Source organism: Polyodon spathula, chromosome 10 (assembly GCF_017654505.1).
Source record: "Polyodon spathula isolate WHYD16114869_AA chromosome 10, ASM1765450v1, whole genome shotgun sequence".
NCBI classification, from domain to species: domain Eukaryota; kingdom Metazoa; phylum Chordata; class Actinopteri; order Acipenseriformes; family Polyodontidae; genus Polyodon; species Polyodon spathula.
In genome coordinates this window covers 8,436,493-8,452,359 of record NC_054543.1, presented here as the reverse complement: position 1 = coordinate 8,452,359, position 15,867 = coordinate 8,436,493, and the positions used below count along the sequence as shown (strand labels likewise).

Sequence of the window (15,867 nt, the reverse complement as noted above, 5' to 3'; positions counted from 1 at the left end):
AAAGCCTCGTTCTCATCAAATGGATCTGAGATACAACAGTGGTCTCTACGCTTTAGGACTGGTCTTCTGGATGGGCATAGTTTCCTATGAGTTTTGCATAATGCTTTCTGATTGAGCGTTTTGAATAACTAGCATTATAATACCATTGGTTGGTTTTAACAGTAACGTTATCATTCCATGCATTGCTTTGAAAAGTAATTAAGTAATCAAGCGGTCACGGTTAAGGATCTGTCAGAATTCTAGCACATCTTCCCGTGTATGTCGCCCCTGCACGAACACGAAGGTGAGCACAGACAGGTTTGAACGAGCTGCACAGATCCAATACCAACATTCAAATGACTTATTGAAACGTGGGCGCGTCGCTTCTACAGGTTCACGACGGCATTTCCGCATGGTTTTATATTATCATTACTGGCCTTGTCCTTACTTTTACAGTACAGTAATTACTGTGTCCAGTAATTTTGCAGTTTTCCCATGTTTATACTCGGCATTTACCATAGTTTACCCTGGTTTGCCATGTTGTTTTTATATGCTTACCATGCCTCTGTGCTTTACCTTGCTTTCACTGGGCTTTATTACACTTTGCTGTGCTTTTACTATGAGAACCTTTTGATAAGGGTGCACATGCTGTTCCTTTTATGATTTGTTTAGCTGGTCCAGGGTGCACATGATTCTAGCACCCACAATCTACTTCGTGTCTTGAGTCCTCTGTCACTGAAACTCCATATAAAACCTGTGGTGTTCTGAAAGTGAAATAAACATCTTTTGTCTCGGAAGATACCAGAATGTTAATTTCTGTTCCCCTGTCTGCGTAGACAGTATATTAGCTTGCTAACCCATGCATTGACAAGATTTCATTTTTCTTTCATGATAATTTTTTTTTTGCCCTGGACAGACACCAATATTCACACTGTTCACTTTTCTATAAAAAAAAAAAAAAAAAAAAAAAAAACGGAGTTGAATTCATTGAATAATTCACACAGTACATTCTCACCCCACACCGCTCTTCTAATAGGACCGTGTTAAGTTTCCTATCGCTCCTGTACTTTATAATGCAGAGATGTTTTTCAAAGTCTTAGAAACTTCACGTATCAAAACAGTTTAAAAACAATCTAAAAATCAAATTTAAAAAACAAAGGTAAGATAAAGTTCTGGAAGGTTTTGTCTCGGGGGCCTGCTTTGAAGGTGAGCTCAGGTGTGGATTGGGCCAGGTGTGATCTCACTTCAAAGACCTGGCACAGACTCCCGGACCCACACCCCATTACAAGACATTAGAGCCACAACTCGCAATAAGCATTTAGGGGTGGGAGCAGGGTCTGGGAGCTGAGGGATATAAATGGAAGAGGCCCGGTGTCAGAGATCAGAACACACCAGAACTGGCACCAAAGAATCAGTAGCCACAGCAGGGAAGGAAACGGAGGACCTGGACCAGAACGACTGACACCAGACTGAGAGACTCGACTGGGCAAGCATGTGGAAGGAGCAAGGCAGCGCCACTGCTGGTAAGTGTGACTCATTGCACTACACTGCATTAAAGAAAGGACAGAATAATATTACACAACTGGTCACATGACCCTGAGAGAGACAGCATCTCCGTGTGTAGATCAGTTAACCACCAGCATGTGATCATATGTGGAGCAGCGCTAAGCTGAATCTAACAAAATACTTAATAACAAGCAAACTCTACTGAGTTGTGCGTTTTTGAATCCTTGGGGGTTAAAATGATTGCTAGATAACTTTCAACATGGTGTTATCTCTGGACAGAAATACTACATTTATTGTGAAATCTTAAGCAGTATGTTTTTTTATTCAGCACTTATAACAATCCTGTATTTTATCAGCATAGAAAAAACATGGGGGGACTGCAACATTACAATGCAAAATTACTGTGGTAAACTTTTCAAAAGGGCATTTAGAAATCCTTCTCTGTAGTAGTCTGTCTGTGTGTATCAGGCAGGTCCTGTTCTGTGTTCTGGTCTCACCCCAGCCTCTCTTTTTCTCCCCTCCCAGGCAGCACAGTCCGGTCCCGGGGAGCGAGCAGGAGGAAGCGCACCTCCTTTTCCAAGGAGCACCTGGAGCTCCTGCGTAGAGCCTTCGACGGGGATGCTTACCCAGGCATCAGCCAGCGAGAGGGCCTGGCACAGGCCACTGGACTACCGGAGTCCCGCATACAGGTGAGAGTTCAAGAAATACCAAACCAACCCATCCAGCCTAGTCCAACCCAGCCAGCCTAGTCCAACCCAGCTGATGCCAGCCAAACACCCTCACTATCCACGCGTCACCCTTCCACCCTGCATAGAAGTGTATTGCAATGTAGCAGGGTCAATGAATGGGCACAGTGTACTACAGCATAGTGAAAGCATGTGTAGACTGATGTGTCGAAACCCGCAGAGAGACACCACAGTGATTTCCTACAGTTTGATTTTCTTTTAATTTCCATGTCTTTGCTACTATTTAGTCAATAGTGAATTGTCTACTTTGCTTTTAGGCTAGTCTTTTTTATTGTTTCTAAGTCTCTTTAAGAACATTGGTGTAGCCTGGGAACAAAACAAAACATCAAACAAGCCTTTTATGAACAGTATTTTAACATTTCTTTTTTTTGTTTGACAGGTTTGGTTTCAGAACCGAAGAGCCAGGAACCTGAAGAACAGGGGCAGCAGCAGGAGTAGTAGGGGGGAGGCTGAGCCCGGGGACGCCAGCCCAGCTCAGTCCGAGCCAGGGAGCCGGGGTTCCCTGAGTCCCCACTTCACTCTGCCAGGCTCCCTGCAGCAGCACAGCGAAGGAGAGGAGGAGGAGGGGAATTGCTGTCACACCTCCCTCCCCTACTGCCCTGCAGACCCCCCGACGCACCCCAGACTCAGGCAATGGATCCCCCCCTTCGAGTCTCTGTGGAGCCCACCTGCAGTGAGGGGGGGTTATAATATAGGACTAATAAAACAGGAAGCTCAGAGTACAGCAAGTCTACAGGACTGTCCCTCACTGCACAACCAGAGCATGACTGCAGGACCCCCTGGACTGCCCCCTGCTGGCTCCTGTCTCACACAGCACAGCTACTCTTACCCTCCCCTCCCCAGAGAAGCATGGGAGCAGCAGAGGGACCCCTGTCCCCCACCAGCCTGCCCCGCGGCCCCCTCAACCCAGCACTGCACCCCCCAGTGGAGCCTGTGGGCTGGTGCGGCGACCCCTGAACTTCCGGAGCAGACAGCAGTTCCAGACTGGGTTCTAGATCATATTCCAGTTCCAGAGCAGACCGCAGTTCCAGACTGGGTTCTAGATCATGTTCCGGTTCCGGAGCAGGCTCCTGGGCTCTCCTGCTGTGTGGTTTCAGATCAAGACCTGTGTTCTCTGCAGGATCTGTTGTGGGAGCTGCAGCCTGAGTGGCTGGAAATGAGCAGCGTGTTCAGAGCAGAAGAGCCAGAACTGGCCCTCTACTAAGAGAGAGAGAGGGACAGTGACAGCAACAGCGAGTGAGTGAGAGAGAGAGAGAGAGAGAGAGAGAGAGAGAGAGAGAGAGAGAGAGGCAGAGGCAGAGAGGCTGTTGTAGCAGAGCCGCTAGACTGGCCTGTAACTGTTATTCCCCCTTCCTCAGGTGTGCACTTTGGGGATGGAAAGAAGACTCCCACTGCATAGCAGTTTGATGCATTCTTGGTTTTACTATGAGTTTCCTAAGACACACCTGAGCTTGTTACCTGTACACTGGGTCAAACTACTTTGCAATAAGAGGCTTATTTCCATCCCTGCACTCCCAGGAGAAATTCAGGAAACGTTATCAGCCTCTTAAGATTGCTATCATTATACTGTTGCATTTAATACCTCACTTTTGTACAGTGCTGTGAGAGGAAAGGCGCTATATATTTATATGTCAGTGCAATGTAGGGGTTCCTTTTTCAAAGCATTGATTTATTTTATTTTGTACTTATAGACTCCGGCGTGGAGTGCATCCCTTTCTGATGTAAATGTATTGAAGTGTTGGATTATTATTGTGGAATAAAGTTTGCTTTTAACATGTTCTGCTTGTTGTTGTTTTTACTATGCCTGTTGTTTCTATAAAGCCGGTGGTTTGGGAACACTGGATAAACGCACATTTCACCCTTAAAAGTTTACCACGGTATTTTTGCAGTTTTTCCATGAGAGGTACGGTAAAGCATATTTAAAAAACATGGAAACACATAAGACCACGGGGAAAGCATGGGTGAAAACTGGAAAATTACCGTGCAAATTTACCGCCTTACACTTTTATTACGTTTATCACATAACTGTTATACTGTAGTCGCCTAGGATAAAGGCATCTGCCAAATAACAAAATAATAATAATAATAATAATAATAATAATAATCTTAAACCATGTACGTGGCTTAATATTTACATTGCACAGTATGCACACTATCCAGTATCACATCGCCCTCTACTGGAAGGTAGCGGTAGTCCCCTATATGAATACGGCTGCATTCTTGTAGTATACACTGTACTTTGTGTGCAAAGAATCCAGTTAATAAAGTATAGGAAAAAATATGTCCTGGCTATGAAATATATTGTTGCAATATTTAAACAAATTACCCTTAACGTAAATGCAATGATTGCACGTATACGGTTTATATAAGTTTTGATTCCATCGCGGAACCAATGGTACTTGGAACCTTCTGTGTTTGTTTCGTGTCGGCAACTAAAGCGTGTACAAACACTTCCGGGTGGACACACGTGTGTACTGTGCTGTTTGCAAGCTTTCGGAGGAGCGGAGTAGGTAGGATTTATTGAGAGACGCTGCGGTTTGTGCGACAAATCGGGTATTAAGGCGAGCTTGGAGTTATTGTTGCAGTATTTAAAAATAGCGGTATATATTTTGATAGCTAAAAATTCAGTAGCAAGGGCTAGGTCATTAAACTCAACCCGTACTGAGATACCGCAGTCAGTAATTTGATATTATTCCAAATAAATCAAATACAAGTTTTGTAATGATTTGGATGCAGTCCAGTAATAACCTGGACACAATAACGGCGCGTTGATCACAGCATTGTGTGTGTGTGTGTGTGTGTGTGTGTGTGTGTGTGTGTGTGTGTGTGTGTGTGTGTGTGTGTGTGTGTGGTGGTGGTGGTGGTGGTGGGGGGGGGGGGGGGGGGGGGGTGAGCTAGCAAGCTGTATAAGCACGTGTGTGTGGGTTGAGGATGTTGTATTAATCTCTGCGGAGTCTGAGGATTTAGAGGGAGGAAGGGAGTGAGGTGTTTTTGTCTGTGCTGTGTTAATGTCACTCAGGGTTTGAGAATCTTGTATCGATGATCTGTCCTCTCTCTCAGGGTTTGATGATCTTGTATCAGTGCTCTGTTCTCTCCCTCAGGTTTTGATGATCTTGTATCAATGCTCTGCCCTCTCTCTCAGGGTTTGGTTTTCAGAATGGAGGAGAAGGAGCACAGGAAGCACCAGAAGAAGCAGAGCGGCCCGAAGGCCGACAGGAAGAAGAAGAGGAAGGCGCCAGGGGTTGGCGAGGAGGAGGATGGAAGGAGGAGGAACCCCAAAGCGTTCGGGGTGCAGTCTGCCGTGCGCATGGCCAGAACTTTCCACAGGTGAGGGAGAGCCTTTCCACAGGCGAGGAGAAGAGAGTGAGAGCACTTCTATTTTTGCTATCTAGATAGACATGCTAAATAATTCTGTATGTTTGCAGCATATAAGACTCGTTGATTGTAGAGCCGTTTGGTTGATTCCTGGTTTCACTGAGTTTAATAAGACACACCTGAGTTTGTTACCTATAGTATACACTGGGATTAACAACTCACAGTAAACTTGAGTGAGTGAAACTTCCATGTGCTTGAGTCTTAGTTCCATCTCTTGAGTGAGTGTGAGTCTCCACCACCCAGAAGCAGGTTTCTAATGCCCCCCTCCCCTCCCTCCCTCCCACAGAGCCCAGGATCTGCAGACGAAGAAGCACCACGCGCCGCAGGTGGACCGCTCAGCTCTGGAGCCCCCCCCAGTGGTGATCGTGGTGGTGGGGCCCCCCCGTGTGGGCAAGACCACCCTGATCCAGTGCCTCATCAGGAACTTCACTCGGCAGAAACTCAGTGACATCTGTGGACCGGTCACAATAGTGTCTGGTGAGTGAGAGGCTAGGGGACAGAGCAACATCTGTGGGCCATTGATGATAGTGTCCAGTTTTAGAGAAGGGAATTCTTCTCTCCTGATATTTCTTCTCTCTCTCGTCACAGGAAAGAAGCGACGCCTCACCTTCATCGAGTGTGGCAACGACATCAACACCATGATCGACCTGGCCAAGGTGGCAGACCTGGTGAGAGGCTGGGGCTGGTTGCTGGTGCTGATTAGTGCCAGTCTGAGATGATTGTGTGTCTTTGTGTTGTGGTCCAGTCTCTTGCTATCTCTGTGTGTATGACTCATCTTGACCCAGTCTCTCTTTCTCAGGTTCTGATGCTGATCGATGCCAGTTTTGGGTTTGAGATGGAGACGTTTGAGTTCCTGAATATCTGCCAGGTCCACGGGTTCCCCCGAATCATGGGGGTCCTGACCCACCTGGACTTCTTCAAGAACAACAAGCAGCTGCGCAAGACCAAGAAGATCCTCAAACACCGCTTCTGGACTGAGGTCTATCAGGTGAGAGGGAGGGGAGTGTGACTTCTTCTGGACTGAGGTCTATCAGGTGAGTGGGAGGGGTGTGTGACTCCTTCTGGACTGAGGTCTATCAGGTGAGTGGGAGGGGTGTGTGACTCCTTCTGGACCGTGGTCTACTTGATGAGAAGGAGGGGGAGTGTAACTCCTTCTGGACTGAGGTCTGTCAGGTGAGAGGGAGGTGGGGTGTGATGAGACGATGATGCTGTCTGTGTGTCTGTCTCTCTGTGCCCTCACTGTCTCTGTGTGTCTGTCTGCAGGGTGCAAAGCTGTTCTATCTCTCTGGGATGGTGCACTCTGAGTATCAGAAGCAGGAGATCCGCAATCTGGGGCGCTTCATCTCCGTCATGAAGTTCAGACCGCTGGTGTGGCAAACCGCCCACCCCTACGTGCTGGCAGACCGGTGAGGGAGACAGTATAGCACCTTTCATTATAGTGTGCAGTGTCTGTAGCGTGACATCCCACAGATCAACTTTTTTTAATAAACCCCCCCCCCAGCATGGAGGACCTGACTGACCCAGAGACCCTCCGTATCAACCCTTTGTGTGACCGCAAGGTGTGTCTGTACGGGTACCTGCGAGGGACATACCTGAAGAACCGCAGCCAGGTGCACATTCCAGGTATGAGCCACACCTCTCCAGACTGCTTCCCCTGATGACTTCATTTTTTTTTTTTTTTGTGTCCGTTTAATTCATCTCTCTCCTTCCCTTCTGTCTCTCTCTCCTCTCCTGCCCTCTCGCTCTCCCCTCTCCGATCTCTCCCCTTCCCTGCTCTCTCCTCTCTGCAGGTGTGGGTGATTTCTCCCTGGCTGACGTGAGTTTCCTGTCAGACCCGTGTTCTCTGCCTGACTCTCTGAAGAAGCGCGCTCTTAATGAGAGGGAGAGGCTGCTCTACGCCCCTCTGTCCGGGGTGGGGGGGGTCGTGTACGACAAGGACGCCGTGTACATCGACCTGGGGGGCAGCCACGTGGACAGGGAGCAGGTACCACCGCACTATAACACACTCCCTCCCGCCCACCCTGACCAGCAGCATTGACCTAGGAGGCAGCCACGTGAACCACCAGTACACACTCTCACACTCACTCTATCCACATTACCCAACTACCAGAAAGTACACTGCTCACACTCACTGTGCACTTAGTCACACACAGTGTCACGTGTTCACTCGCTCACTGCAATGTCCTAATTCCTGTCTCCCCACCTCTTTCTCAGGAGGAGGCGCGCCCCACTGCGGAGCTGGTCCAGTCTCTTATCGGGGCGCAAGCCACCATCGATGTCAAGATGGCTGCCAGCAAAGTGTCGCTCTTCACAGGCTCGGAGCCTCTGAGACAGGGAGAGCTGCAGGAGGAGGAGGGGTGAGAGAGGAGGGGAAACTGAACAGTCTTGCACAGATTACAGAGAGTGGAACAATTCATTGTGTTGATGATATTTACACAATATATCAGATCGCAATAGACGGGTGTGTCAGTGATGCACAGCAGTCTTGCAAACGATTCTTCGATGATCTATAAATGCACTTTGTTTGTATGGATTCATTAGGTATTCATTGTATTCTTGTATTATTTGAGTTTGAGTTTTAACAAAATAGTTATTGATTGTTTGGTGATGTTGTTACACATGAAACAAGGCAGCCTTTCTGGACCAGGACTGTGTGGGGATGCAGGGCGTGATATTGTTTTATCGTTGCACCACTGCTAATTGTGAATGAACTGATTGAACCCCGACAGGGCTGAGGAGAGTCCCAAAGAGGAGAGAGTGTGGGACCCCGAGACACAGAGAGAGAGAAGGAGAGCCGTCTTCACAGAGGAGGAGGAGGAGGGGAGCGAGGAGGAGGAGGGGAGCGAGGAGGAGGAGGAGGAGGAGGACAGTGAGGGAGAGGGGGAGGCAGGGGAGGAGAGTGAGAGTGAGGAAGAGGAGCTAGAGAAGCAGCCTGCCCGGAAGAGACTGAGAGTGGAGGGAAGGAGCGATGGAGTGAAAGAGGGAGTCGGTATAGAGGTGCCAGCCTTTGCAGACAGTGAGGATGAACTGGAGAAGAGCGAGGGAGAGGAGGAGAGTGAGGTAGAAGGAGAGAGCGGTGAGGAGGAGGAGGACGACGGCAGTGAGGGAGAGGGGAGGAAGGCCATGGATTCAGGGAACTGCTCTGAGGAAGAGAGCGGGGGGTCAGAGGTAGACTCCCCTCTCCTCGAGGAGTCGGAGTCAAAGGTGAAGCCTCCGAAACACAGAGAGGCAGAGCTCGAGGAGGGGGAAGAAGAGCCATGCTTCGAGACTGCAGGTAACCATCTCTGTTTGTCTGTCTAGCTATTGTAGTCTGTCTGTGCCTAGCTGGCTGTCTAGCTACAGTGGTTGTCTGTGTCTGTTCTCACATTTCTCTCCTCCCCCCCCAGGAGAGCTGAAGTGGAAGGAGGGTCTAGCTCAGAAAGCCTCCGAGGTGTTTCTACGGCAACAGCGGAGCACACCCAACCTGCGCAAACTGGTCTACGGCACTGGTGAGAAACCAGCAGGCCGACTGTGAAGGGAGGTTCTCTCACTGATTCGAATCCTGTTGAGTGTATTCCGTTCTCCTGCGCTCTGTTGTCCGGCCCAGGCTCTGTTGTGCCCCAGCCCCCCCCCCCAGTATGTTTCAAAGAGTGCAAGAGAAAAAAATGCACGCTCAACATGACTAGAGAAAGCCACCAAACAATTCTATAAACACATGTCATTAAATCTAAATGTAAAACAGGCTAAAAGCTGATCTGAATGTGTTTCAGGGGTTGATGCAGTACCTGTTGTGGTTTCAACATTTCAAATGCTTTCACTGAGATTGCGAGAGTGACGTCTGAACCGTATGACAGTATAAGTGTCTGTGTTTTGATTAGCCCCAGTGTAGAGATAGCAGGCTCAGGTGTGTCTGGTTAAACTCATAGTAAAATAAGGAATGGCTCAAACTGCTGTGCATTGGGAGACTTGCTGTATTCCCATCGCTGACACGTCTCTGTGTTTGTGTTTCCCCCGCAGTGACAGAGGAGTCGGAGGAGGAGTCGGAGGGTGGGGGGGAGCTGGGGGGGCTGTTCCACGTGAGCCGCCCCGAGAGCGAGAAGCGACGCCGGGCTGACGGGCTGGACTGCAGCCACTACCCCCCAGATGCTGCACGGGACTGGGACCAGCAAGAGGTACTGGGGGGCCTGTTGAGAGGGTAGCTTGTAGTGGAGGGTCTGGCCTGGGTGCTGTTGAGAGGGTAGCTTGTAGTGGAGGGTCTGGCTGGGGTCAGTAACCCTGTCCCTGTCCCTCAGGTGCTGGACTCGATCCGGGACTGCTTCGTGACGGGGAAGTGGGAGGATGACAAGGACGCGACTAGACTGTTGCAGGAGGACGGTAAGGAAGAGCCACTCTCTTTTCAACTCACTCCTGCTCTTACTTCTAAACTCACTCTTAAACTCAGTCTTGTTCTCTTACTCACTGTTAGTCTCAGTTATTTTCACACTCAGTCACACTCCCTCACTTACTCTTGCTTGCTCACTTTTTTCACTTTCACTGAAAGTCAGGTTCAACAAAAAAATAGTACAAAGTTCTTTGTAAGATGCAAGCTGATTTTCACCCACTCAAGTTCAGAGCGGGCAATAAGCCCAGGAGTGGGTAGCCAGTTTTATCTTCCGCAGGAAATATTAGCTTGTAACCTAAAGCACTTATGCGATTTTATACATATAGTTTACTCGTGTCATACAGCATTTACACAATCTCTCTCTCTCTTTCTCTCTCGCAGAGGAGCTGTATGGAGACTTCGAGGATCTGGAGACGGGAGAGCTGCACCAAGGGGATTCTGGGAAGCAGGAGGACCAAGCTGAGGTAAGTAGACCAGGGGGCATGCGGAGAAAGGGGATTGATGACGGTTTAACCTTATATTTTGATTTGGCGTGCGATACCTTTACTAAGCCTGTCTGTTCTGTTGTGAACAGGAGGATGAGAGTGGAGAAGGGGAGGATGAGGATGAGGATGGAGGGAAGGTGAAAGGCAATGCAGAGGGCGAGAAGCAACAGCGTCTGGACAAGAAGCGTCGTCTGAAGGAGCGTTTCAACGCGGAGTATGACGAGGGAGATGCCACCTTCTTCGACGATCTGAAGGGGGAGATGCAGCGGCAGGCAGAGGTCAGGGGTCACTTGAGCCGGTTAAGGTTGTTTGAGCTCAAGGGAGGAAATGCATATGACTTGTATGAGGTTCGTTTATTCTTATGTTCCTATTCTCTCTCTCTCCTCAGCTGAACCGTGCTGAGTTCTCTGCGGTGGATGATGAGACGCGGGTCCAGTACGAGGGGTTCCGACCCGGCATGTACCTGCGCCTGGAGATCCATAACCTGCCCTGCGAGTTCATCACCAACTTTGACCCAAACTACCCTGTCATCCTGGGGGGGCTGGGAGCAAGCGAGGGCAACGTGGGGTACCTGCAGGTCAGGAGAGTGCCATTGTGCGTGTGTATGTGAGAGAGAGAGACAGAGCCTGCTTGTCTCTGCCTGAGTGTGTGTGAGTGAGTGTGTCTGTCTCGGCGTGTGCTTGCATCTCACATGCTTATGTGTGTGTGTGTGTATCAAATTGTTTTGTAGGATTTGATTCTCTGGTCAATAGCACAGTGCTAACCTGTCTGTCTGGTGCTTAGATGCGTCTGAAGAAGCACCGCTGGCACCAGCGCATCCTGAAGACCCGCGACCCGCTGATCTTGTCCCTGGGCTGGCGTCGCTTCCAGACCCTCCCCCTCTACCACATCGAGGACCACAACGGCAGGAACCGGCTGCTCAAATACACCCCCCAGCACATGCACTGCGGGGCCACTCTGTGGGGTGAGTGAGAGAGCTGTTCGAATACAAAGTGTGTTTGTGAGAGAGATGGAGATGAGAAGAGAGTCTCTAACCCCTGCTCTGTGTTTCAGGTCCCATCACTCCACAGGGCACTGGGTTCCTGGCTGTGCAGTCTGTGTCCGGCACCAAGGTGAGTGAGGGAGCGAGGAGACCAGGCTTACTGCTGCAACACTCTAGTCAGTCTAGCGGTCAGCAGTACAAAAGCTGTTGGCCTCTGACATTGTGGGTTTAATAAAAGTGATTGTGACTGCAGCTCAAGTGGAACACCGCTGCCCTGGAAATGATTTGGAGGGTTCTAGAGCGGGGTGCCCTGACGGTTTTGTGTTCTGTGTTCTGCACTCAGGCTGGGTTTCGGATCGCTGCCACTGGCGTGGTTCTAGACCTGGATAAGTCTGTCACTGTGGTGAAGAAGCTGAAGCTGATTGGCTACCCGTACAAGATCTACAAGAACACTGCCTTTATCAAGGTGAGCCCTCCGATCACACTCCCACCCCCACTTCACCCTCACCCCCACACCCTCTCTCACACCCTGTTTCTCCCCCTCTCTGTACCTCTCTCTGCAGGACATGTTTAACTCGGTCCTGGAGGTCGCTAAGTTTGAGGGGGCTGCGCTGCGGACGGTGAGTGGGGTGCGGGGGCAGATCAAGAAGGCATTAAGAGCGCCCCCTGGAGCCTACCGAGCCACCTTCGAGGACCGTCTGCTCATGAGCGGTGAGAAACTCTCTCTGTCTATGACCAGTCCTGACTCAGTCTCTCTCTCAGGTTCTGGTGCTGATCAATGTCAGTCGGAGATGATTGTGTGTTTGTATATGGTACTGGTCCTGACCCAGTCTCTCTCAGGTTCTGGTGCTGATCAATGTCAGTCTGAGATGATTGTGTGTCTGTGTCTGTGCGTGATGCTGGTCCTGACCCAGTCTCTCTCCCACTCTTTCTCTAGATATCGTGTTCCTGCGCTCCTGGTTCCCAGTCTCTGTTCCTCAGCTCTATAACCCCGTCACCTCCCTGCTGCTGCCGCTGGGGGAGAAGGAGAGCTGGACGGGGATGAGGACGGTGGGGCAGCTGAAACACGATCTGGGAGTGAAGGTCAAACCCAGCAAGGATTCGCTGTACAAGGTATGAGAGAGAGAGAGAGTGTGTGTTTGTGTGTATATTTGTCTGCAGGGATGGAAATAAGACTCATGTTGCATTGGAGTTTCACCCTTTACAGGTTTTACTATGACCTTGATTTATCCCCAGTGTATATGTAACAAGCTTGGGTATGTCTTATTAAACTGCTAGTAAAACCAGGAATTGACCAAACTGCTATGCAATGGGAGTCTTATTTCCATTCCTGGTCTGTCTGTGTGTGTGTGTGTGTGTGTGTGTGTGTGTGTGTGTGTGTGTGTGTACTGATGTTTTTAGAAATAATAAAAAAGCTTTAAGTAACAAAGTCTCGTTGTCATCAAGATGAAATTGCAGACACTGAGAAAGTCTTGACTGTTTAATTGTTATGGGCATGTTTGAATTGTGTTCTGATTTCTCCACTGCGAGTTGGGTTCTGATCACCCCTGTGTGGGTTGGGTTCTGATCTACTCTGTGTGTGTCTGTGAGTTGTGTTCTGATCTCTCCTCTGTGTGTCTCTGTGAGTTGTGTTCTGATCTCTCCTCTGTGTGTCTCTGAGTTGTGTTCTGATCTCACTGCGTCTGTGTCTGAGTGTGTCAGTGCGAGTGGGAGTGAGTAGTGAACTGATCTCTCCTCTGTGTGTCAGTGTGAGTGAGTTGTTTACTGATCTCTCTGTGAGTGTGTCAGTGTGAGTGAGTTGTTTACTGATCTCTCCTCCCGTCACTCAGCCTGTGGTCCGTAAGAAGCGACACTTCAACCCGCTGCACATCCCCAAAGACCTGCAGAGGGCGCTGCCCTTCAAGAACAAACCCAAAAACGCAGAGAAGAAGGGCAAGGTGCCCCGGGACCTGCAGAGGCCTGCGGTCATCAAGGAGCCCCACGAGAAGAAGGTAAGAGACCCCTGCACAGCCCCCAGCCTCGCCCCTCTAGAGCCACCTGCCTCTCCTCACTGAGCCTTCTGACCCTGCTGCTGCCGCTGCTTGTCTTTCTGAGATCTGAGCAGATCAGAAGCCAAGAAGTACTGAGCAGGCCTGACCCTGTTGCTGCTGTTGCTGTTGTGTTTGATGTATTTAACTCTCCCTCCTCTCCTGTAGATCGCCGCCCTGCTGGCTGCTCTGAGCACGGTGCACAATCACAAGCGGAAGAGTGCCCAGGCCAGGCAGCGCGAGCAGCACAAGGACTTCCTGCAGCAGCGGCAGAAACAGGAAATGGACAAGATGAAGAGGCAGAAGGAGGCGCGCAAGAAGATGTTCCGCATGATTGGACAGCGAGAGAAGAAACAGCAGAAATCCAGCCTGAAGGGGGCAGCGCAGCACGACTGAGACACAGCCAGGACAGAACAGTACCAGAACATAGACAGAACCAGCCTAGGATACTGACTGACACACAGGCTACATGACTCTGTAGATTCCCTGTTCTAAACACAGGCTACAGGACTGTAGAATCCCTTTTCTAAACTCTGGAGTGGCGATGATAATGAAAGATGATTTTTTTACCTAGTGAGCACCCGACTGCGATAAACTAGAGTGAGAGAGAGAGAATTCCTCACTAGAAGGTTTTGGAATATATGGTTTCAAGTGCAGAGAAGTCTATCAACACACACTGGGAGGCGTGTGTCGATGAGATGTTTTCCAGGTTGTTTTCAGAGCCATGTTGAGTGAATCTCTGTCCCTTTCACTCCTGTTGAAGAATGACCAAGCCACTGACCAGCAGTCCTGAGTGTGGAAATGTACACAGGAGACCTGACAGAGAATTCAATTCAAATATCCTGTTTTGTGTTTACTTCGTTTAGAATTAACTGAATTGTAATGTAAAATAAAGTGGGGTTTTTATCAGTTATTTAGTGTGCCTTCCTGGTTTTCTAGGCTAATTCTCTCTGTGTGTCTCATTGAATTGATATGAAGTGTGTGTGAGTGGAGTCTCCCTCTCGCTTTGTGTCCATACTGAGGAAGTCTGTCTCTGTTCTTGACAGTAACAGGAAGCTCTGTGTGTTGGTCCTGCAGCAATAGCAACTCTGCAAAATATAATACATTTCCTATTATATTGAAGGGCTCGGCTGACAGCAAAGCAAACATGCCAGTGCATGTTTGAAATATATATTTCAAATGACTTACTTTGTCTTGTATTTGTTTAAAAAAAATCTAAAGCTACCCTGCAGGCAGTTTTTACAGGTGAGGAGTCATGACTGAAGTCTGGATGGTAAATGTGTGTAAGTGAGTTTGCATGCTCAAGCAGGTGCAGCAGACTGAGTCAGTGGAAAACTTTAAATGACAAAATAACTGTCTGGAAATACTGCGTCACAATAGCCTAGCTGTGTGTCACTGTACAGCTCGGCTAATTCAGAACACACAACAAAGAAATCTTCCACAGTGTGTAGACTGGAGTAGCCTAGCTGGTACATCAGAGTGTAACCATTAATCTGTCCCCCCTGTAACACTCTGAAATCCACATTGTTCTGTGTGTTTTATTTCTCACCGATGTATTTGTTATATCCACCAGGGAGCAGGTTTACTTGTATATAAATTGCATTGAAATATATAGTAGACCCTGATACACATGCAATACAGTAATCAGAAATGTATTTGTATCTATACTCTGTATCAGATGCTGTCAATGTCAATTATACTGTAAATGATATATTTTTAAATACATATAGTGTAGGGTGCAGTGTGAGATACAAGCTGCTGTTCTCCCACTCAAGGTGTGTGTGTATATATAATATAGCACATGCATGGGGGTAGGCGGCAGTAGGGCTTGTAGGTGATGTAATCACACATGAAGACATAAGCCCGATATACACGCCTTCCAGAGGAGCCAGCTCTTTTGTACAGCGGTATGGGTGCTATGCCTTAGTGAGAGAGGTCCCACATCCTCTGCCTGTGTGAAGGACCTGCCTGCGTTAACTGCTGCACAGGAAGCGTGGAGAAACATCCCACAGCAGTCTATCCAGAGGCTGATCAGGTCTATGCATCAATGCTGCCAGGATTGTGTTTATGCTCAGGGAGGTCATACCTGATACTAGCTTTGTAATGTTTTCATTTTGACAGTGTGTCACGTTTCATACTGAAAACTTATGACTGGTTTGTATTTAGGTTCACATTTTCTGTGATTTTGTTTCATATCTGTTTACCATATTTGATTAAACCCATTAGACCCGAGTGTTGCGTTTCTTTTGTGCATGTGTGTGTGTGTGTGTGTGTGTGTATATATATATATATATATATATATATATATATATATATATATATATATATATATATATATAGTGCCGAGAAAAAGTTTGTGAACCTCAATGATAATTATGGAAATTCCAAGATAGCCTTCTTGAATCAA

The 15,867-nt window shown here is 48.5% G+C and overlaps 1 protein-coding gene across 1 annotated transcript; it reads left to right on the top strand.

Annotated features, from left to right (window-relative positions):
- Positions 1-4,657: 4,657 nt before the first annotated feature.
- bms1 (BMS1 ribosome biogenesis factor) lies at positions 4,658-14,373 on the top strand. Its single transcript, XM_041260983.1, has 23 exons — positions 4,658-4,741; positions 5,374-5,558; positions 5,893-6,083; positions 6,195-6,274; positions 6,406-6,594; positions 6,870-7,012; positions 7,108-7,229; positions 7,397-7,590; positions 7,821-7,963; positions 8,336-8,880; positions 8,993-9,094; positions 9,603-9,757; positions 9,878-9,959; positions 10,348-10,430; positions 10,541-10,729; positions 10,840-11,028; positions 11,235-11,415; positions 11,505-11,563; positions 11,777-11,899; positions 11,997-12,144; positions 12,371-12,546; positions 13,263-13,424; positions 13,629-14,373. The coding sequence occupies exons 2-23, from the start codon at positions 5,389-5,391 to the stop codon at positions 13,854-13,856; spliced, it is 3,654 nt and encodes a 1,217-aa protein (XP_041116917.1). The 5' UTR covers positions 4,658-4,741; positions 5,374-5,388; the 3' UTR covers positions 13,857-14,373.
- Positions 14,374-15,867: the final 1,494 nt, after the last annotated feature.

Bases quoted from the DNA above. Each gene is read 5' to 3' on its own strand.
- bms1 (XM_041260983.1), top strand. From the start codon at position 5,389: ATGGAGGAGAAGGAGCACAGGAAGCACCAGAAGAAGCAGAGCGGCCCG. The intron at 6,595-6,869 runs GTGAGAGGGAGG...GTCTGTCTGCAG, and splicing joins TCTGGACTGAGGTCTATCAG to GGTGCAAAGCTGTTCTATCT. The intron at 7,964-8,335 runs GTGAGAGAGGAG...GAACCCCGACAG, and splicing joins GAGCTGCAGGAGGAGGAGGG to GGCTGAGGAGAGTCCCAAAG.